The following is a 22,479-nucleotide window of genomic DNA, read 5'->3' as shown; positions in this document are numbered from 1 at the left end:
TGATTGAAATTATTAATGCCAAAGTACAATGAAAAATCAGAACTAAAAATCCAGATGGCTAAAAGGAGCATTTTTCTACTTAATTAATTAAAGAAAAGCTATGAGTAAGGCTGACAGTAGTGTTTTTCATGAGTGATGATTAACAGCTTTTTCTTTCAGTTTTTACACAATTGTTTTTTCATTTTTTTGTTTTTCGTGTTTTCAATTTCTCGTAATGCAAAGTGTACTTGAAATAAAACTTTGTGGCACACTCTTCAGCAATAAATGAAGACAACATCCAGCCAATACGAAGGAATATATTTATCATCCTATATATTAAAAAAGAAGAAAAACAGAAGAGTCGATTTTATACCTCCTTTTTGTGAATGAATACTGAAAAAGGACGACAAAAAAAATAGTAAATAAAAAAAATTCATATTGAATCGATGATAGCAGAAAAAGAAAAAGTATGATATGCGGAAACGAAGTACGTTTTGGATTGCTCGGTGGCGCGGCTCCGTGCGACCTCTCTTTGGTTCCCTTACATTCTCATCGACCGCAAGATACAAGTGACCGAGTGAGTTACTAGTTCTATTGGTTTTTTGTTCTTCATCCTCCTGTGTTCCCCCTGTTCCACCTCTTAACATTTACATTTCCTCCCATTCTTGAGTTTTCCTTCATCCCTTCCCCCCCCCCCAACCCCTCTTATTTTATATTAATAGGATCCTTTTGGATATTAAATCCGTCATCTATAATATTTGGATTGTTTTTTACATCATTCTCTATATGTATAACTCTTTCGGAATTTAAATAACTCGGACATCTGAATCCAATAATTGTGTGACGTGTGATTGACTTCTCCATATATCCGGATATTTCACGGATGAAAAAGATGAAGATTGACATTTTCATGAATAATATCATCGGATTCAAATGGGTCAATCTAAATCCATTATATTTTTATTTCTTTTTTTGTTTTATTTTTTTTTTTATCTTCTTTTTCTTATAATCTTCTATATGCAAGTCTCTTAACTCTTCTGATACTACTTCACATCTGTTCCGACAGGTTTTTGATGAAAATTAATAGCAATTGACATAATTTTTTAAATTTGGGTAAATTTTGGACTGATGTACAAATAACTTATTGATACTTTCTGCGGAAGGTATATCGATCGTATAGTCTCTCCCGCACAGCCGACCTTTGACACAGGCTCGTAAATTAATTAGTTGCCTCTTCCAAAGGTATTTATATGTAACCTAGGAATAAACCACTTGCACTCTACCGCAAGATCCTTGAGAGCTGTAGAATATTTCTCACTGTTCATCTTGATTAATTATTTTATTGATAATAATAATAATAATAATAATAATAATTTCCATATAAGCGAATATCCCAATGCCACACTAGTTTGTGGTTCTGTTAAATCATTTTCCATTTGACATTAATAATATTCAAATAGTTAACGATCCCTTGAAATGCCCACTCTTGATAATTAACGCAATAATAAAATACGGTCAGAAAACACCTTCGAATTAGACTGCCAAATGTTTCGTGTGTAAATCAACACCTTTTGAGAGACATTTGAATTCTGAAGATTTTCACACTGAACCATGTTAACATTATATTCGGCTAAATTTTTACATAATTTATTGTCCACAGAAAAATAATGTCGATTTACTTTCACTTATTTTTATGAGGAATTAAAATTCATTCAATATTTTTTACAGTCTACAATCTCACTTGTTAAATTTGCCATCGATTATAATATTATATAATATACCTTATTCAGCAGAAAGAGCGGAGATTTCTCCCCTCGACTAATATCCCCCATTACTCAGGTTCTTTCTATCATTATGTATACTATACTAACTATAAACTCAAAAGTACAATGATGTATAATAGAGAAAAAAGCCAGGACGCGTCGAGGTTGAATCCCTAAACAAAGTTGATACATATATAGTGTATATGGAGACCTTAGCACCGTAGCTCACGCGACGAGGCCTCTTCTTTCTCGTTACTACTCAAATTATGTTACTGTGCCAAGGTTTGCCCTTGGTAGTGTATCCACAATTATTTTCGACTACGCGAGTATGCACACCATGAGTCAATCAATAATATAGCTAGTCATGAAATATTATTATTTAATACTTTGTGTAATATTGATGTAAATTTTTGCATCATTTCTTTCTACGTGAAATAAATTATAGTAGTTTCAATCGACAGGTGAGACACTTGACAAATTAACTTCCCTCACATTTCCAACGAACTTATCACAATCACTTTCTATTAATTCAATGAATTGTAATATTCATAATTTATAAAAATTAAGTTTGCGACCGTTATTGTATAGATGAACATCTGCTCATCATCACCGTTCTGAACTATAGAAAAGCATCCGAAGAGGGGGACGCCCTCTCAACTACACTGACGATTTTTTTTTTCTTTTTTTTTTCATATTCATTCTTGCAACTGAACTACCCTGAACATCCAATAATATTCACATCTAATAAATAGACTCTTACGCCGAACAATACTAAAAAACATATCTAGCATGTAATTTGTTGAAAAAAATTGGGGGCTACTCGTTTAGGTAAATGATAAAGCTATTCTGAAAAAAATTCAGCTCCTTCAAACCGCATATTGGTGTATCCTTTTTATTCCTAGCAATAACTCGTGTTCAATGGTCCAAAACAAAAAAATTCCAACTAATTTCATGAGTTTTTGTTGAATATGTCTCCTTTTCCTTTTTCCTCTCTTTAGACATAACACTTTGGTACTCAAATTTTCATAAGAAAAAAGAAATAATGATGATTTTTTATCCTCATAGGTGCTTCAACCGAATAATGAACAGTCGCATTGGAAAATGAGTAAAGAAGTAAATTGATGAATCGTATCGAATTACGATCTCTTTTTTACATAAGAAGAATAAGAAGAAAAGATAAAAAATGTATTGGACGAAATGTATTTGTGGTGAGAGAGAAACAATGCATTTTGTTTTGATGCTGATAAATTATGAAATGAGATGAGGTTATTCGATTGTGAGAGGTGAATTTGATTTGATCATGGCAGCGAATGAATTGTCAAGTTTCGTTTTCGTTCTTTCCATGAATTAACAAAAGTGCCAGAAGTTTGAATGATAATGGTGAGAAAGAAGTTGTGAGCTTCTGTCGGAAGGAGTGTCGGAAGAAGGCTGGCACAACATGCGTTTGGAAATGGTTAGAAGATTAAATAAATAACAATTCCGGAAAATTGTGGCGGATGGTAGAGAAAGAATTCAAAGTGTGAAAAAAACAAAAACAAAAACAAATAAAAAGTAGTAATGCCTTATTAATGGTTGGATTTTTATGATGATCAACTACAAGGATTTAATTTGGTCAATGTCGAAAATGGCTGACAAAGGAGATGTAATAGATCATCAGCATCGTAAGCGACAGACACGTTTACGCATACTGTTAAATTTGCACGATGTTGCTATTGGGATTGGTCTTCTCTTCTGTCTCGACAAAATATTGCTTTGTAATGGGCAAAAACCAATTAATCTTGGTGGTGTGAAACGACGTGACGTTTACATAGCTGGTTTCTTTCCATATGGTAGACATGTACCTGAAAGCCATATTGGACGTGGTGTTATGCCGTCTGTGAAGCTGGCTGTGGATCATATCAATGACAATCCAACGGTATTAAGAAATTATCGCTTACACATGTGGTGGAATGATACTGAGGTGAGTTTTGTTTTTTCCGCTCTGTTGTTATTGTTACTACTACTACTACTATTACAATTACTTTCACTCCAATTTTCAATCAATGTATTTTTTCCCTTTCTAATAATATGTCCACCATAAAACAATGGCATTGACGAAAACTTGACTACGGTGGCCATTTCTCTACGCACTTTATTAATTATTCTATCAATGAAATCAATCACAGTAGAATGGCTTACAATGAGAGCAGTCGTGATGATTAATTAATAAAGCGTGCTCAATTCACTTTGGCTTTCAGCCGCATCGTGAATAATTACCTATGTGAAAAATCATTCTATTCTAGTTATTGTCCCAGAATTTTTTTTTTTTTTTCTATGAAATTAAGCAAATAACTCTCAACAATGAGAGTGAATCAACCCATTGACATCCATCATGTTTACATTATCCGCAAAATTTAGTAGGAGGTTATCAATGAAGTATACTGGCTTAGAGCTATTCAATATGAATACGAATAAATATAGCTACTGTAGCCAAGAGGTGCGCTTCTTCATGGACATATCAATTGATCCATCATATATCAAGAAAAAAGCTATTATTATAATCATTATTAATATCTCTTATTCCATGTTTGGATTGTAAAATAAAGAGTGAGAGAGAGAGAGAGAGAGAGAGAGAGAGAAAGAAAGAGTTGAAGAAATAAGTGCAAGGTTGGAGGAAAAGACGTGGCTCACAGTTAAAGTTGATACCCTCTTAACCCGGTTCTTTTGTTCCTTCTCCCCATCTATCCTATAGAGATGAAAAGCAACGGAAAGACAAGAGAAAAAGAAATAATAGGAGATCGAAGGAGAAGTACATAGTTGCAAAGTATTGAAACGTCCGATTATACTTACATTTTTACAATATCACGTGAAGATGTTGAATAATTCAAAACGTTTACAAGAAGGGTAAGGGTAAGAAATTGCAAAGTTTCTTTCATAAGCCATGTCTATCAATGGAATCCTTAATAGAAGATGTAGAATAAAAAAGATAAGACAACACAAATGTTGAGGATCAATTTCTGACTGACCTGGTCGGGAAGGTAGTTGCGGCAGATTTGCACAGTAAACAAAGTCCGTCCAACTCCTTTCCGTCTCGGCCCGTCGGTTGCTACTTCATATGACTATGTGTGCGTATAATTTTCGCTCTGCAATAAATTTTTTTCCCCTCCGGAATGTAACATTGAATGAGCATCTTTTGCCGTGGGAATAGAAGGGAAAATGAGCCCAAATACTGAGTGGAAAAAATAAGGGAGAATATTTGAGGGACTCACCACCGTCCTCGATATTTTTTGAATCATGATAAAGCCTTCACGGCGAGCAACCCTCCACTCACTATCGCCCACATATTTTTTGGCATTGCCTTCCCCTTATCACTCCCATATCCTCTTCTTTCTCTCGAATCTATATCAAAACAATGATCAATTACACAAATCGTTTTTTTTTTCTTTCTTTTTTTTTTTCATTATCTCAGGCATGTACTTTAGTGTGATAAGAAATGGATAATGTATATGAGAGTGGTACTGAAGAGTCTATCATTAAATGATGAATATTCAATAATTGGATAGCTAAAGGAAAGGGGAATATGACGAGAGAATCATAATTGGCTCTTCAGTCAAGTGCTCAATTCACTTTGGCTTTCAGCCGCATCGTGAATAATTACCTATGTGAAAAATCATTCTATTCTAGTTATTGTCCCAGAATTTTTTTTTTTTTTTCTATGAAATTAAGCAAATAACTCTCAACAATGAGAGTGAATCAACCCATTGACATCCATCATGTTTACATTATCCGCAAAATTTAGTAGGAGGTTATCAATGAAGTATACTGGCTTAGAGCTATTCAATATGAATACGAATAAATATAGCTACTGTAGCCAAGAGGTGCGCATTGTAGGTCAATTAACGAGATAAATATCCAATAATAATCCATCGAGTAAAGGAGAAGGAAAATTTGAATGCAGTAAATGGTGCATTATTTCGAGTTACAAGTAGAGTTTATCGTTTGTTCAATTCAACCTCTATATACGCCCACACATTAACTTCTACCATCAACGGATACCAATCACCGGTGTGCAAGCAAAGGAGAAGGAAGAACACTAGTAATATTGATGCGTACGGCGAGCCAAATTGCATTTCGATCATTATTCCATTGTACACTAGAAATGCAGTGTAGTTAATTTTATCAAATTTTTTTTTTTTCTTTTCCCTATGAAATTATTTTACACTGTGTGCAAGGGGAGTATAGACTATTCTGTAGGACGAATAAAAGTGGAGAAATATTGAACAATTTACCGGGGTCAAATCGATACAATAACAGTAGATATGAAAAGGAATAAGATGCTATTTGCAATGGGCTTGATGACACTAGAATCCGTAGTTAATGGTATAGTCAAAATTTATTTATAAGACATTTTTTCATTAGAGAAACTGAGATGTATTGGGATGTAAATTTTTCATGTTTCAGTGTAATGCCGCGGTCGGTGTTAAGGCGTTCTTCGATATGATGCACAGTGGACCGCACAAGGTCATGCTATTTGGTGCTGCTTGTACACAAGTAACGGATCCAATTGCCAAAGCCTCTAAGCACTGGCGCCTCACACAGGTATACAATATTTCCGCATATATTTTAATTGCCTTATTCTGCTGTTGAACAGCATTTTATACCATTGAACTTGTTGCTTCTAAATATATGAAGATGGTAGCCTCAAGTGCTATAAAATAACATGCACTCTTTCTCTGTATTTCAGCTAAGCTATGCTGACACTCATCCCATGTTCACGAATGATAATTTTCCAAATTTCTTCAGAATAGTACCATCAGAAAATGCATTTAATGCGCCAAGAGTGGCACTCCTCAATCATTTCAACTGGACGAGAGTTGGCACAATTTACCAAAATGAACCGAGATATGCACTCGTGAGTTTACATCTATTATACTTCATTATCAATCAATCAATCAATCAATCGAATCAATCAATGTCTTTCTCACGTACAATTATTATTATTATTATAACTCTTCCTCTCGTCGATTATACATTCCAGCAGCTTTATCACAACGTGCTCTCTTTCTCGGTAATAACTAACAGTTCTCTACTTACAGTCAATCTCTAAATTATACCTATAATGTGAAATTAATAGAGGAGATAAAAATAGTTGATATGGGAATGAAAGAAATGATTTTCTAGCCGATATATTTCGAGAACAGACAACTCAATTTCATTTTAACGTAAATCCATCCAATAGAGAAAGGAATAACATTGAAAAATGGAACATTATCGGAAAGCGAGGCTATTCGATTACAGTTGGTTTGGTGGGTGCTTTACAATCGAAATATGTTGACGAGGCTGTACGCTAGCACGCAATATTGATTTTACTCGATTCTAGAATGTTAGCATCCACAACTACAGTGAAACATTGTTTCAAATATATATCACCTATGAATTAATTTCTCCATTAGTCTAAATGAATTTTTTTTTTATCATTACTAAAATCAACAAATAGATGCATCTAAGTAGAATGAAATATTTGCCCAGAATACCACTCAGTTGGAATGTACTCGATGTAGAAAAAAAAAAATAACTCATGTTCTCATTCTCAAGTATACATTTCTTCAGTGATGATAAGTAGAGTGACCGAGGCATCAGTCAGACATGATATACTCGGAGTTTTTCATATTACCTTTCATCTCATTCGAAAAGAAGAAAATAATTATGTGTGAGATAGAATTCAAACGGTTGGTAACTGGCGAAATTAAATTATCAATGCAATTATATGTATATATATATATATATATATATATATCTATATTGATATTAAAGGCACACAACCGACTCGTCGCAGATCTCGATGACAATAAACTGGAAGTAGTAGAAACGCAGAGTTTTGCAACTGAAGTGAGTGCAGCCCTTGAAAAACTCAAACGGAAAGATGTCAGAATTATAATAGGAAACTTTAATGAAATATGGGCAAGAAGGATTTTTTGCGAGGCTTATAGGTATGGAAATTTATAAATTATAATCAACGTTATTAATAAAATAGCTAGAAAAAAAAAAAGAAACAGGCAACACCGACGGCACTCATGCATTTGTCCAGATACAGAATGTTTGGACGGAAATATCAGTGGATGATTATGGGCACATATACAGAAAAATGGTGGTTAAATGCGGATGGTGGATGTGCCCCATCTGAGCTCGCAGAGGCTCTTCATGGCGCCATTTTAACTGACCTACTTCCACTCTCGACTGAACGCCAGATTACAGTTTCGGGCATCGTAAGTGTTAAACTCAAGGAGATTTCCAAAATCCCATTTCAAAGCTAATCAGATAATATAGCACCAATCCCCGCTGATAGTCAGCCAGTATGGATTGCGTTGAAAATAGGACATATAAGAAAATTATTCCGCGGCGACTGATAACAACTCTACAATTTTTTTTCAAACTAAATGATTTCACATTAATTTAGTGGGTCTTGAGACGCAATTAAAATGGAATATAATATTTTTTTCAGACACCAGACGAATATCAAGTGGAGTATGATTCCCGCAGGGGGAATGAATACTCACGATTCCATGGTTATACGTATGATGGTATTTGGGCAGTTGCCCTTGCTATTCAACATGTAGCTAGGAGAATACGACACTTTAGGAGAAATCAGACTGTCGCTGACTTCAAGTATAGAGATTCACTTTGGGAGAAGTTGTTTCTCGATGCATTGAGAAACACAAGCTTTGAAGGAGTTACGGTTGGTTTACTCGCAATAATATATATATATATAAATTTTTTTTTTGCGTACTGAATTCAAGTTTTCCTCATACTTTGATTCCAGCTGTCCTACTTGTTTTTAATGCAAAAAAAAATTGTAATTTTAGGGTCCTGTTCGTTTTTATGACAATGAGAGAAAAGCCTATATACTATTGAAACAGTTTCAGAGTAAGTGAAATTTTAGACCAGTTTCAATGATTCAAAAGAGAAAAAGAGATTGCCGTAATTACGTCATCTTTTGCAGGTGGTAAGGAGGTTAAAGTTGGCGAGTATGATGGTGTCACTGGCTCTTTGGATTTCAGTAGAGGTCAACCCTTGATTTGGCGCGGGAGATCACCCCCCAAGGACCGTACTGTTCATGTTATCGAACACTCTACCGTTAACATCACAATTTACTCAGTTATTGCATCGGCAGCTGCTGTTGGCATTGTTATGGCCGCAGTATTCCTTGCTATCAATATCAGATATAGGAATCAAAGGTAAAAATCATTGATAAAAATATAGTATAATATATATGTAATGGTAAAAGTGGATATAGTGGGTGGTTTGTCAAGTTAGCATCTCAAGTCCTCCTCATCGATCGTAACGTTACACGGTTACCTTCCCCTGAGGGAGTTGGCTGGCTTGTTTGTCCGCGCGTGATTGTTTAAAGTTGGAAGGGAGAATACCGAGGGGTTCATGTGTGTCTCGAGCACGCGCGATCTCGCCCTCTACATCAGCTCATTTCGCCAAATTCATGTTTTTTTTTCTTCTCCCTCCCCTCCTTATCCTCATCTTGCTTTATCAGAGGTACCATTGAACATTCAAGATCGACAATTTGCACTCAAGTACTCTTATTCCATCCACTAATTAAAATGTCAATCTTGAGAGATGAATTAATTCCAACACTGCAAAGAGGTTTCATCTTTATAATGCGGAGGAAACGGATAAAAGAAAATATAGATAATTAACAGTTTATTTGTTTCTGTTTTTCAAGGTATATAAAGATGTCATCGCCACATCTGAACAACCTCATTATCGTTGGTTGCATGTTGACATACAGCAGCGTTATATTTCTCGGTCTCGATTCGACTCTCTCAAGCGTAACAGCATTTCCCTACATTTGCACAGCGAGGGCGTGGCTTTTGATGGCTGGTTTTTCATTGGCATTTGGGGCTATGTTTTCAAAAACGTGGCGTGTACATTCTATATTTACGGATGTTAAGCTCAATAAAAAAGTAAGTGATTGTCATAATCGAATCAATGTGTAAAACACAACTAGTTATGCAACATTAACAACTCTTATCAACTTTATAGGTAATAAAAGACTATCAACTTTTTATGGTTGTCGGTGTTTTATTGGTCATTGATTTGGCAATAATGACGACATGGCAAGTTGCCGATCCTTTTTACAGGGAAACCAAACAAATGGAACCTTATGTAAGACTTGATCGACTTGACAACTTAGCAAATGAAATTGATTGATTGATTGATTGATTGATATATTGATTTATTATAATGGCATTATTATATTTCAACTATAGCCACATCCATCAAGTGATGATATAATGATGATACCGGAGAATGAGTACTGCCAAAGCAATAGAATGACCCTTTATCTTGGTAGCATTTACGCTTACAAAGGTCTTCTGATGGTGACTATCAATACAAATTTATGAAATAGGATGAAAAATATCAGGCAATATCAGAGAGCATTTCATTTTTTTTTCTTCTTTTTCAGATATTTGGCGCATTTTTAGCATGGGAAACACGACATGTTAGCATACCAGCACTCAATGATAGTAAATACGTAGGAATGAGTGTTTATAATGTAGTAATAATGTGTGTTACGGGTGCAGCAATCAGTTTTGTACTTGCTGATAAACAGGATACAATGTTCATAATGCTGTCGATATTCATAATATTCTGCAGTACAGGAACTCTCTGTCTTGTATTTGTGCCAAAAGTGAGAATATATTATCTCTTAATTTATCAGAGATTGATGGCGCGCGAGTGTTGCCAGTCAATTTACTCTGTATGCTTCATTTTATTATTACAGTTGATCGAATTAAGAAGAAATCCTCAGGGAGCTATTGACAAAAGAATTAGAGCAACTCTGAGACCGTCCTCAAAAACAAGACGAGACTCAATAGTTAGTGAACTCGAGGAGCGTTTAAAGGAGGCAGCAAAGACTAATCAGAAATTTCGCAAAGAACTCTTGGAAAAAGAATCAGAGCTTCAAGTAAAATTGTCTTTTCAAATTGTAATTGAAATATGTATATGTGAAAATATCAACAATAATTATCCATTAATTTTAGATGTTTATGAGGCGATTGGGGGATGAGACAGGCTTACAAAACACTAAAGAAGCCATAGATAAAATTACAATTCCACAAAATCAGGAAACACTTATTAGAAAAGAGGGTACGTGAGTCACACATTTAATGAATATCTCCGAGAATTTTTAATTCAATAAGTTAAAAAACAAGTAAGTGAAATTTATATTTCAGGTCCTTCGATGGTAACTGAAACGACCGATATTTCAATGTCATTATGCAGCTTAAATTCCACAACTGTATCACAACCAGAGGGTGAATATGTTAATGTCATGGCAATAGATGATCAACGGCCGATAACAAAGTAAATTCAATTGATTCAATTGATTTTTATTGCTATTGCTATTGCTATTGCTATTGCTATTGCTATTGCTATTATTAAATATATAATAATATTGATCAACTATTAAAATTTCTAGAAAGTCAACATTGTCCGGTAAATTATCAGAGGATAACAAGCAAATCCCGACAATTTCCAATGCAACGAATTCACCTCTCCCCCAATATAAAAAAATATATCAAAATGAAGAATATCAAGAGAATGAACCACTCATTCAGGAGAAATCGGCAAATGATGCTTTATTGAACCTCACTAATACAGATATTGGTAAAGCAAATATTGACTTTGTAGGAGAGACCGTTGAAGAGTCTGAAGAATCTATTGTACTTGAAGAAATTGATATACCGCGTGATGAAAGTAGCATAGTGATGAAAAAAGTTAAAGAAACAACGATTGATAAAAAAAAAAGACTTCCCACCCCTCCCCCACCCTCGAAAAATGTTTCATTTGGTGAATTACATGAACAATGTTATCTTGAACAAGCTATACTTCCACCGCCCGTTCAGTTTGTACCTAAACACCGACATCAAATTCATCATCAAACATTAACAAAGCGCAGAGCATCAGTGAAAAATAATGGTCTCGCTCATTCACATCATCAATTGTTTGAAAAGCGTCGAACAAGTGTGCCAGTAAATACAATAAGTTACATCTCAACTGACAATATTTCAAAGACAGAAGGAACTGAGGAACAACATAGTTATGTAATTGGTGAATGTGGACATCGTAGAGTGACAGGTTTTACAAATAATACGGGCTATCGATGCGAAAAACACGGTGGCAATGCTACTGCCAATCGTGGATATACAACATCTAATGGTTCAACGGAAATAGTGAAAAAATATCGTGATGGAACTCTCAATGCAAGTTATTCTGATACAGAAAAACATGATGATTCAATAGCAACAATTATTCATCGCTCAGTTTCCGAAAAATCCCGGGAAAAATGCCTCCGTACTCGTGCTAATTTGGCTCACGTTATAACAGAATGCCGTCATCGTACATCCTCTCATAAGCATCATGAGTGTCGGCATACAGAATCAAAGCTCCGTCATCAAGCTAGACTTGAATATGTACAAAGTACGCCAAATGTTGCAACAATACATAATAGTAAATTTGCCAGTGCTAATCCACGTGGCGGTGGTGGTCATCATCGTGGTCATAGTAGTTGTGGTGGTGGTGATGGTGGTACTACTACTGCTAGTGCTACTGCTGCTACTGCTGCTGCTGCTGCTGCTACTGCTACCGCTGCTAGTAGAGTGGTTGTTGGGGGTAATGCAGTGATGAGAGGTGCCAATGGAGGTAGTTCAAGTGGTGTGAGTGGTGGATCGACTATCGATATATCCAATATGTATAGTGCTGTCTCGGATGGAGAACTCCTTGACCTTGAAATACTGCCTATATTTCAAAAATTACTGACAGAACGTCATAAAACCACTACACGTGGTGGTTATGGTGCTAATATTGCGAGCTGTCCTAATATATCTATCAAATGTGACATCGTTGAATATCTCTAACGATTTCAATTCATCTGGAAATTAATAGTTACTCATTATTTCAACTACAACAATTATAAAACCCAAATAGTACAACATTCTTTTTATTTTATTCCTTGGCGTCGTTTAATCACGTCAAAAGTGTCAATTATGTAAGCCGGAAGGTGTGTGAAAAGAAAACTTTTGAAAGAATGAGAGTAGAAGCGAACAAAAAAATGGATACTACGCAACACGAATATACATACATCAATACATATAGCATATAAGTAAACACTTACTCACTATACGTGAGTTACTTTCATTTATATTGGGAGCAGGATATTTCTCGAGCCTAATGAAAAATGTCAGACTTTTTTTTCTCAATCTTTGGATAGAAATTTCACATAATGTGTCGTACAATCTCTAAAAAATTATTATCATGAAATATTGATAATATTATCTAGGGTATCTAACGGATTTCACAGAGAATTATGATGAAATTTATTACATAGTATTAATGAATAACAAAAATTTATATTGGAAACTATTGATATATTGAATATTTGGATAGAATTCGCAAGTGTAATGAAGTGTTGGTTATAATCACATTTTTTAGTTTTTTGTTATTGCAAAACTGATATCCTATGGAAACATAAAATATCTCTTGTCGGAAAATTGTTAAGAATTTAATAGATATTTATAAGAAAAAAAAATTGAACAAAAAAAAAACAAAAAAAGAATCTTTCAATATAATAAAACACTGTTTACCAAAAAAATTAAAAAAATTAAAAGAAAAACAAAATCGCTTAGTGAGAAATTTGTATGAATGTTAGCTGTATATTTTTAGCTAAGACATTCTCAATAACCATTGGAAAATGATTAAATTGATTAGATAAATGAAAAATAAGCCGATCGATCAATCATTTCTCAAATAAATTTTTCAAATCAACGGGAACATGTAACTTTCTATAAGCTCTCTAAACGTGATGTTAAAATCTTAAAAAATCCATCTTCTATTTGACTCAATGAATATAGGATTTTCAATATTTCGTATAGAAAGCCTATAGTTTTTCACTACTTCACTGATAATTTTGCAAACACTCGAATCGAAGAAAAAATCTCATATATAATTTTTTTGTAAATTTGCATAATATCGTTGGAGATGTTTGTAGGTCTGTAAGCCTTGTTCATTCATTTTTTCTACTTCAGAAAAATTATATTAAAAAGCAAAAAAAAAACAAAAAAAAAAGTTACTGATGAGCTAAATACGTTATTATAAAAATACGGTTGGTCGCGTTGTATTTCACTGGAATGTTCTCCGTATAAATTATAATCTTTTGGTTTTCAAAATTGATTTTTTTCAAAAAGATACAACAACATAGTAATGAAATCGGAAGCAATTCAACATTTTCATTGAGAGTAAAAATCCTTGAGAATCTGAGATGCAATGCAATCTGCAAAAAAAAAAATCATACTATATATTTAAGAATGAAAAACCAAAATCAATACAACAGTGAAAGGAAAAAGAATGATATCATATTTCCAAAACACGACGCATTCTTGTGATACTGTTAAGTTGAATTTGTACAAGTACCTATTACATTGTTATCACGATCACATCGCAATACATATATGTTTATAAATATGTTTAATTTAACAGAGAAAAAAAAAGGCGGAAAAATTGAAATGTCTGTAGAAGTGAAAGCAAAACAAAACCGGAAGAAACAAAGAAAAAAGCAGTTTACTAAAAAAAATAACTAAATAAATAAATACTCAATAAAAAGAATACATGATTTTGTTAAAATTTTGATTATTAACCCCTCCAAGTTCAAATATTATTTGCGGTATTGTCAATTTCAAATAAAAGTCATATCGCGATAAGATGTAATCATGGACGTGATCGACTACGTGATGTGATAATCATTCATGAGAAAGAATCATTGAAACAATCAATGATTTGTGACTTGGAATAACACGATTATCTATTATTCCCTATAATCCGCTTTGTCTCTTATTTCCGCTACTATAAATTATTTACAAATCCAGTCGCTCACTTACATTCAGAGTAGGTTTACCGTCAGTAATAGCAGATAGTACGTGGTTCCCTTAATAATGTCATACACAACCATACACTTGACGTATACACTTGAGGAAGTCGCCGGCCACAATGGTAAATTAGACACTGGGCTATGGATTGTAATCAAAGATATTGTTTATGATGTCACGGAATATGTGAATAAGGTACGTGTGTATTTGAATGAATATTTCCCATTGAAAATATTTATGCGCAGAAACGACAAAAGATGCATTTTAGACACATATTATTTGTATCTAGCACCCAGGAGGAAGAGAATTAATTCTTGAATATGCTGGGAAAGATGCCACTTCAGCTTTCAATGATTTCGGTCACTCATCAGATGCTATTACTCTCCTCAAACTTTATAAAATTGGCCAACTCACTGAGGTTTTAATCAAAAAAAATATTTTTACTTTTTTGTTTTTCTACTTTGTAATTATGTTTGTTCACCTTTTTTCAGAATGCAAGAAAAGGGAGCAAAGGAACAAATAAAACGAAACGTAAAAATCGGCTAATTTTCTTCCCACTATTCCGAAGCTGTTCAACATGATCTATCATTAATTACGGTATTTGTCTTTTATTTATTGATTTATCAAAAATGAATGTTTTTTATTTTTTATTCAGACATATGAACTACAACAATACAGTATTGAGAATATTTGCTGAAAACAAAAAAAAACGGAAAAAGAAAACAAATTATATCCAACCACCCATAACACGACCAGTTGCTTTTGATTTTCCCCGAGGTTTTGTTTCCGGCGAATCAGAACTCTGTTTAGGCTCAACATCTTTTTTGACTTCTACTTTTGTTGGTGGCGGTGCATCTTTCTTCTCATTTTCCATTTTAAGTACAACACTTTGTTTATTTTCTGCTTTGACATTTACATCGCCATCTTTTTTCTCTAATGAAGTGAATTCTGTATTATTACTATCATCCTCAGGATCTTCAGGTATCGGAGAAGGAATAACTCTTTCAGCATCCATTTTATCCTGGCTATGAGTGGAGATTGATTTTTTCAAGACTCCACGTTTGATAGATTCACTAGTTGCAGAGCTTAACGATGGTGCACGACATACAGTATCTGTGACATTGATTCTGACACTTGACCTTGGTGGAACAGTTGGTTTAGTTGTAGTGTCATTTCCTGTTTCAGTTGTACCTTGAAATGAAAAAAAAAATAATGATGATGATAATAATAATAAATAATAATAATAATAATAATAATAATAATAATAATCATAAAGTTGGAAAGAAATTATTAATATTTTTGGATTGAACCTGTAGCATCGCCATCACCAGATTTGACAGGCGTAGCAGTCTGTTTATTCATTTTGCCCATTATGAATTTAGCATATGCTACTCTAGTAGTTGGCGTAACATCCATCAAATTTGGATTATACTCAATCAATCGATTTGGATCGAGTGAGGCCAAGTCTGAGTCTGGCTGCATTTGTTGCTGTCTACGGAGACTCCTTCTAGTTTGTCGAATGACTGCTTCATTTTTACTACCGATTGGATCAGTGGGAATAGTATTTTGTCTGACAACAGCATTCCAATCTTTTTTAGCATTAGAACTGGAACGTCGACCAATAGCTTTGGCTAATTGACTGAAAACATCTTTTGGTTCTTTTTCACTTTGAATTACTGCGTTTACGATTCCCTCGACTATGCCAATTTGGAAATCTTTTTGCAGACGACGCTCCATTACTCGTCCCTTCTTTCCAGATACTTCTGCCTTTTCCATTGCCGGTGTTCGCATTCCATTTTGCCGCAGTATATCAATCAATTCATAACGTAATGTTGATATATCTTGCCGGATTTCCATTACATCGTCCTCAGTTATACCAAATTCATCTCGTTTTCTCTGCTCAGCTGTTACATATCGGCGCACCAACAGTCGCATAACTGTTTCATGGCGTTCTCTTGCTTTTTCACGTGATTTTTTCTAAAAAAAATTGACATTCTTCAATACTTGTGCCACCAATAATTGATAATAAATGATATACATGACAATTACAATGAGAGACTTGGTTGGTCGTCCAGTATTTCCACATCGAATGATTTTGTTAAAGGTCTTGGCCGTTGGGATCATATTGAATGGTGGCGGTACCGTATCACCATCTTCAAAATAGCTCATCCACAGGTGACTTCTTGCAAATTTCCATTCAGTATCTGATCGTTCCTAACGGAAAATTTCGTTCAATTTTTTTTATTGTTTTTTTCTTTTCAAATTTTCTTAAAAAAAAATTATTCTATTATTATATTATTCAATTGATAGAGAAAGCTGAAAGATGAAATTGTGCATTATGTGTAAAAGGATTTTATATCCTTACCGAAATTATCTGATATGAATTGGACATCATAGCAATGAGCATATTCAGGAGAACAATTACGTTGATAACCGAGTAGGAACCAAACATCAAGAGTGCCCAGAACCTTGTAAAGCTCTTTATTCCAGTCAAGTCAAAAGACATTAGGTCAATCATGCCAAAGCTCGCCCAGAATAGGGATTGAGATGTCTCAAATAAACTATGAATCATTCCAACATTATAAATAATTGCCTATTATAATAATGTATCGTCGTATTGTAAAAAAACTACCAACTTGGCAAAACGTCGCCATATTGAGCAAGCCTTTTCTTGATTATCAAAATCGGGTAGACCAGTTGGTAAATGATAACATTTAGATTTCTCAAGATCTGCATAATACCACATCAACTGATTCATTCCACATCCAAATGCGAATAAAACTAATGTATAGATGAAAAAAAATTTGATAATATCAATAATCATTCGTCCTAATGATATTTGAAGTGGTCCCAAATGGGGATTCACGCTAAATATATGAACGAGTTTTAGAAAACTAAATATCATGCCAGCTGCAAAAGCACCCTCAGAAAGGAGCATGGGATCGAAAGCATCCCACTGATCTCTGGGATACCATGGATTTTCTCCATTCCAATATTCTCTCTGCGTAATAATAATAATAATAATAATAATAATAATAAACCAAATTTGCTATTGTTATTATAAAGAATAATGTGGATTTAATGGAGCACCTGAACCGTGTACCATGCCGTCATTCTAAGAGTTATCCAAATGACATAGAACATGTTTTGAATGAAATCGACAATATTCCATAAATCTGAGATGTATTCTAGCATACCGTCACTCCATAATGATCGTATTTCTCCTATTATTAAACCTGTAAAGAGTCAATGAAAAAAATATCATATAAATAAAAAACACTGCTTGTCCTTTTTTTTAGTTTTCAGTTTTTTTTTTTTTTTTTTTTTTTTTTTTTTTTTTTTTTTTTTTTTTTTTTTTTTTTTTTTTTTTTTTTTTTTTTTTTTTTTTTTTTTTTTTTTTTTTTTTTTTTTTTTTTTTTTTTTTTTTTTTTTTTTTTTTTTTTTTTTTTTTTTTTTTTTTTTTTTTTTTTTTTTTTTTTTTTTTTTTTTTTTTTTTTTTTTTTTTTTTTTTTTTTTTTTTTTTTTTTTTTTTTTTTTTTTTTTTTTTTTTTTTTTTTTTTTTTTTTTTTTTTTTTTTTTTTTTTTTTTTTTTTTTTTTTTTTTTTTTTTTTTTTTTTTTTTTTTTTTTTTTTTTTTTTTTTTTTTTTTTTTTTTTTTTTTTTTTTTTTTTTTTTTTTTTTTTTTTTTTTTTTTTTTTTTTTTTTTTTTTTTTTTTTTTTTTTTTTTTTTTTTTTTTTTTTTTTTTTTTTTTTTTTTTTTTTTTTTTTTTTTTTTTTTTTTTTTTTTTTTTTTTTTTTTTTTTTTTTTTTTTTTTTTTTTTTTTTTTTTTTTTTTTTTTTTTTTTTTTTTTTTTTTTTTTTTTTTTTTTTTTTTTTTTTTTTTTTTTTTTTTTTTTTTTTTTTTTTTTTTTTTTTTTTTTTTTTTTTTTTTTTTTTTTTTTTTTTTTTTTTTTTTTTTTTTTTTTTTTTTTTTTTTTTTTTTTTTTTTTTTTTTTTTTTTTTTTTTTTTTTTTTTTTTTTTTTTTTTTTTTTTTTTTTTTTTTTTTTTTTTTTTTTTTTTTTTTTTTTTTTTTTTTTTTTTTTTTTTTTTTTTTTTTTTTTTTTTTTTTTTTTTTTTTTTTTTTTTTTTTTTTTTTCAACAAGTGTATGAGCTTACTTATCACATAAATCATAACACCGCTCTCAACAAATCCGGGTATGCATCCTCTTTCATGTTTCTTCCATCCTTCTAAAATTTCTCTCATCCAAGCATTACCAAACAACTCAATAGCAAGGTATTCAACTCGTTGTGATGCCATTCCCAAGAGCACTGTTAAGAAATGAAAAATGATATCATGATGAAATTTGAGTTATTGAGATTATTTAATAATCTCAATAACACTCACTTAGAAAGAATGCGTAAGAGGTGGAGTGACAAATAAACTTGACAAAGGGTTTCTTCATGAAAAGTCCCATTTTGGAGGTAGGTGACAGCATATAAATAGTACTATAAACTGGAAACATTGCGCCGAGTTTTCCGACTTTGACGAGTTGTCCAATCATGCTGAGCCGACGAAAACCAGGTAACCCGTCGTACCATATTGCGCCAAGTAGCTGTTGGACATTGGGATGAGCCACAAACTGAAAGGAAAAAAAATAAAAATGATAAATGTCCCGATCGTGACAACTATTCTTCACAAGCAGAATAAATAATCCCATTCAATTACTTGTTTTTGTTTGTACTTAATAGCAAGTTTGAGTCTATCTAGGGTTTGCCTTTCACCTGGCTCCCAATTTTCACCCGTAGGATTATAATTTAACATCAATTCAAGTTCATGAGATGTTCGAGCATGATCAAGTAAAGATGTTGCAAATTCCTGACACTGTTCCTTCAATTCCTAATGGGCAAATTTAATAATTATCATATTTTATTACATTGTACTTACATTGTACTTACATTGTACTCAAATCTGAATTCCTGTTCCATACGACTTAACCGTCGCAATTCCCATGACAATTCGAAAGCTGTCAATAAAGGATCTCGCGATGATAAAGCTATGAGAGAGGGTGATGTGAGGGCACGATAGGCGTTTATACGAGAATGCGAGTGGCGTAGCGAATCCTTTTCACTAGATGTAACGCACTCGTCACAGCCACATCTCAAATCCAAAATTAATAATATCAAAATATTTTTTATATTTATTGTCAATAAAATAGTACGGCAATGTGAATATTACCTGCCGTCATGAGGACTGGGAAGTGTTGCTCCACGATCAAGAAGAATCTTCAGTATTTCATAATTATTTTTGTGAGCTGCTAAAATTAGTGGTGTTATGTCGGGAGTAAAATTTGACGAAGATGAGTCAGTGAATTCCCAACTCTGCAACCAATACATAAATAAATATAAATATTAATGGCTGTCCTACTTGATGGAATAAAATTCTCTTATACTCACATAAGGCTTTCCAGGCTCGTGAATTTTTTCTTCCCAATCCAAAAGCATCTCTACAGCTTCAACATATTCTTCTTTGATTGCATGTAACAAAGCATCCTTCGGGAAAAGAAACATTCATTCATTGATTGATTAGATATGAAATTAAAGAATTATCAGACAGAGCTGAAAGAAACTTGTTACGTTAACAGCAATGCCAAGCTCCAATAAAATTGTTATCAATTCGATATTTTCATTTTCAATGGCAGCAATGAGAGCAGATCGATTTAATGGGTCCACACAGTTTATATTGAGTATCTCTGGATGGCCCTTGTGTTCCTCGAGTAGCCTTTTCAAAAAGTGGAAAAATATATACATATATACGACAACTATTGAGAAAAATAAGAAATAAGAATAATACAAGAGTATTGCATCGATACCTTTTGACGGTTGCACAATCACCGCGTTCTGCACTGAGTAAAAAATGCTTCTCAACGGGGCCGAGTGTGTACTCTACCGGCGGATTAAGTGATTGTACGGACGGCGCTCTTGCTTCATTTTCCAACAAATCTTGCTGTGATTCAGATGGATTCATCTTCTTTCCCTATTTTTTATTCATGAAATGTTGAAATGTTGAGCCTTGTCATTTTATATATTATTATAGAATTTGCACAGTACGATCTTTCACTGTTGTAAACGAGCGCGCTACTGATATCTTTTCAGACCTACATTGAGGTGAATCCTTACGAATGACGTAGTTATAAGTATAGGGGCTGAACTGGATTAAGCACAAATAAACAGCATCAACTACAAAAGTGAATTGATGCTCTAGATTTTTTATTCTGTTGGTTGCTTCTCCCAATGGTGTTTTTTTTCTCATCTTTTCATTGTTGGGTGAATAAGGCAGATGAAAAAAGGAGATGTCGAGCCGACATAACTCTCGGGATTAACGCAATAGGATGAGGGAAAAAGCCACCATCGCGATACAGAAGGTGTTGTTCTGAATGTTGGTTCCGTGTTTCAATAGTTTTTCTTCATTAATATCCTTTTACGATTGATGATACTCATAATGGCATAGTAACCATGCTACAATGAAAAATTACACCTGTTAATGTGATATGATTCTTGCTTTCACAATCCGCCCGGCGTGTATATTACGGACATGTCGAGTCATTATTACTTCAACACACCACAAGCACTTTTTCATCATTTTCTTTCTTCTCCTCTATTTTAATGAGGACAAATATCCCTACAGTATAAACACGTGTGTGACAAAGGGGAAAAAGGTAATTAATCTCCAGCCACTTGTTTTTATTATTTTCTCATATTATTGATTTTGCCGTTTTTTCATTAAATCTATACACTGCATCAATTATCTCGAGACATTTGTTCAGACAATTTAAAGCATTATTCATTTATTAAATATATTAATAATTTGTAAGTATATTGATTAATATGTTTTCAACTGTTCATTGGCACATCTTTCAAGCCGAACAACAAATCCAAATTATTAGTAATAGTTCAGTAAACATTGAATCTTATATAATGTTTTTTCTGTATCTTTGTTTGCCCGTCACAGAATATATGGAAGATTAAATTTCAAATCAATCAAATAAAATATAGCCCCAATATTATACTCTTATGGCTTATATTTCTGCAGAAGAATAAATCAAATATGTGGGAATACACAATTTGATGAATGAGAAATCATACAAACGTCGGCAAAAAAAAAAAACAATTGTCATTGAAAATCACAAAAATCAATGTCTTTTTTTTTCTTTTCTTTTCAATAATTATTATCGGATAGTGATGTACAGAGTCTGACAAGTAAATCATTATGAAGAGCAGATTCAGGGGTAGTCAAAATTGTGGGGCAAATGACAGCGAGTTTTTGTAAATTCAACGTTGGTATCGTTACACTTGTACCAACGGATGAATGTCGTGGAAAATCGAGACTCGACAATCCTCCACGTCCAAATCTTATAATAACATCAGAGCGTCCTCTTGGAGTTCTCGAGGAACCTGAATTCACATTATTAAGATTATTGGCAGAATCATCAGGACTCTCTAGACTCCCCTGATGATGATTACGTCCAAATCTGATGAATGATGAACCCATTTGACTTCGACGTTCTTTTGAATCTGGGCTGTCATCTACGTTTTGCAATCCAGAACGTTTCATTACGTAGTCCAATTCATTGTCTAAACTTGTTTTATAAATACTCAAAGGTGATGAATCAATTTTTAATGGCCTCATTACGGTACCCTTTACTAATACCAAATTCATTGTGATGAGTAATCCATAAATTAATCCGTGATTGATCTGAAATATTCACAAGAATAAAATGAAGCTTGTAAAATTATACATTGATATTTATGAGAATTGGCTATTTTTTTTTTTTTTTTTTTTTACATAT

General features: G+C 32.9%; 4 protein-coding genes across 4 annotated transcripts in view; 2 read left to right on the top strand and 2 right to left on the bottom strand.

The window, feature by feature from the left end:
• Positions 1-478: 478 nt before the first annotated feature.
• On the top strand, positions 479-13,845 carry LOC107043934 (gamma-aminobutyric acid type B receptor subunit 2). Its single transcript, XM_015265644.1, has 17 exons — positions 479-556; positions 2,808-3,702; positions 6,183-6,320; positions 6,466-6,633; positions 7,536-7,711; positions 7,810-7,987; positions 8,224-8,457; positions 8,585-8,645; positions 8,722-8,956; positions 9,454-9,694; positions 9,774-9,896; positions 10,001-10,111; positions 10,198-10,422; positions 10,516-10,698; positions 10,775-10,880; positions 10,967-11,096; positions 11,212-13,845. The coding sequence occupies exons 2-17, from the start codon at positions 3,325-3,327 to the stop codon at positions 12,647-12,649; spliced, it is 4,125 nt and encodes a 1,374-aa protein (XP_015121130.1). The 5' UTR covers positions 479-556; positions 2,808-3,324; the 3' UTR covers positions 12,650-13,845.
• A 714-nt stretch (positions 13,846-14,559) lies between these two features.
• Positions 14,560-15,865, top strand: LOC107043935 (cytochrome b5). The gene is made up of 5 exons (XM_015265645.2): positions 14,560-14,848; positions 14,943-15,071; positions 15,145-15,184; positions 15,309-15,532; positions 15,626-15,865. The coding sequence occupies exons 1-4, from the start codon at positions 14,720-14,722 to the stop codon at positions 15,314-15,316; spliced, it is 306 nt and encodes a 101-aa protein (XP_015121131.1). The 5' UTR covers positions 14,560-14,719; the 3' UTR covers positions 15,317-15,532; positions 15,626-15,865.
• Positions 15,324-20,737, bottom strand: LOC107043936 (transient receptor potential protein). Its single transcript, XM_015265646.2, has 14 exons — positions 20,503-20,737; positions 20,267-20,411; positions 20,087-20,182; positions 19,869-20,011; positions 19,589-19,790; positions 19,359-19,529; positions 19,038-19,272; positions 18,809-18,961; positions 17,744-17,889; positions 17,290-17,654; positions 17,019-17,214; positions 16,703-16,867; positions 15,964-16,630; positions 15,324-15,844 (listed from the first exon to the last, which is right to left on the bottom strand). The coding sequence occupies exons 1-14, from the start codon at positions 20,655-20,657 to the stop codon at positions 15,381-15,383; spliced, it is 3,303 nt and encodes a 1,100-aa protein (XP_015121132.1). The 5' UTR covers positions 20,658-20,737; the 3' UTR covers positions 15,324-15,380.
• Positions 20,738-21,372: 635 nt separating this feature from the next.
• LOC107043887 (FMRFamide-related peptides) overlaps positions 21,373-22,479 on the bottom strand; it is a 1,969-nt gene continuing 862 nt past the window's right edge. The window contains exon 2 of the mRNA XM_015265561.1: positions 21,373-22,385. Coding sequence (XP_015121047.1) covers positions 21,849-22,385 — 537 coding nt within the window. The 3' untranslated portion in view covers positions 21,373-21,848. The remainder of the gene's footprint in view (positions 22,386-22,479) is intronic.

The sequence above is a fragment of the Diachasma alloeum genome, unplaced genomic scaffold, assembly GCF_001412515.2.
Source record: "Diachasma alloeum isolate Michigan unplaced genomic scaffold, Dall2.0 Dall_scaffold_00648, whole genome shotgun sequence".
Classification (NCBI taxonomy): domain Eukaryota; kingdom Metazoa; phylum Arthropoda; class Insecta; order Hymenoptera; family Braconidae; genus Diachasma; species Diachasma alloeum.
The sequence above is the reverse complement of the archived record's forward strand: the minus strand, read 5'-3'. Positions and strand labels throughout refer to the sequence as shown.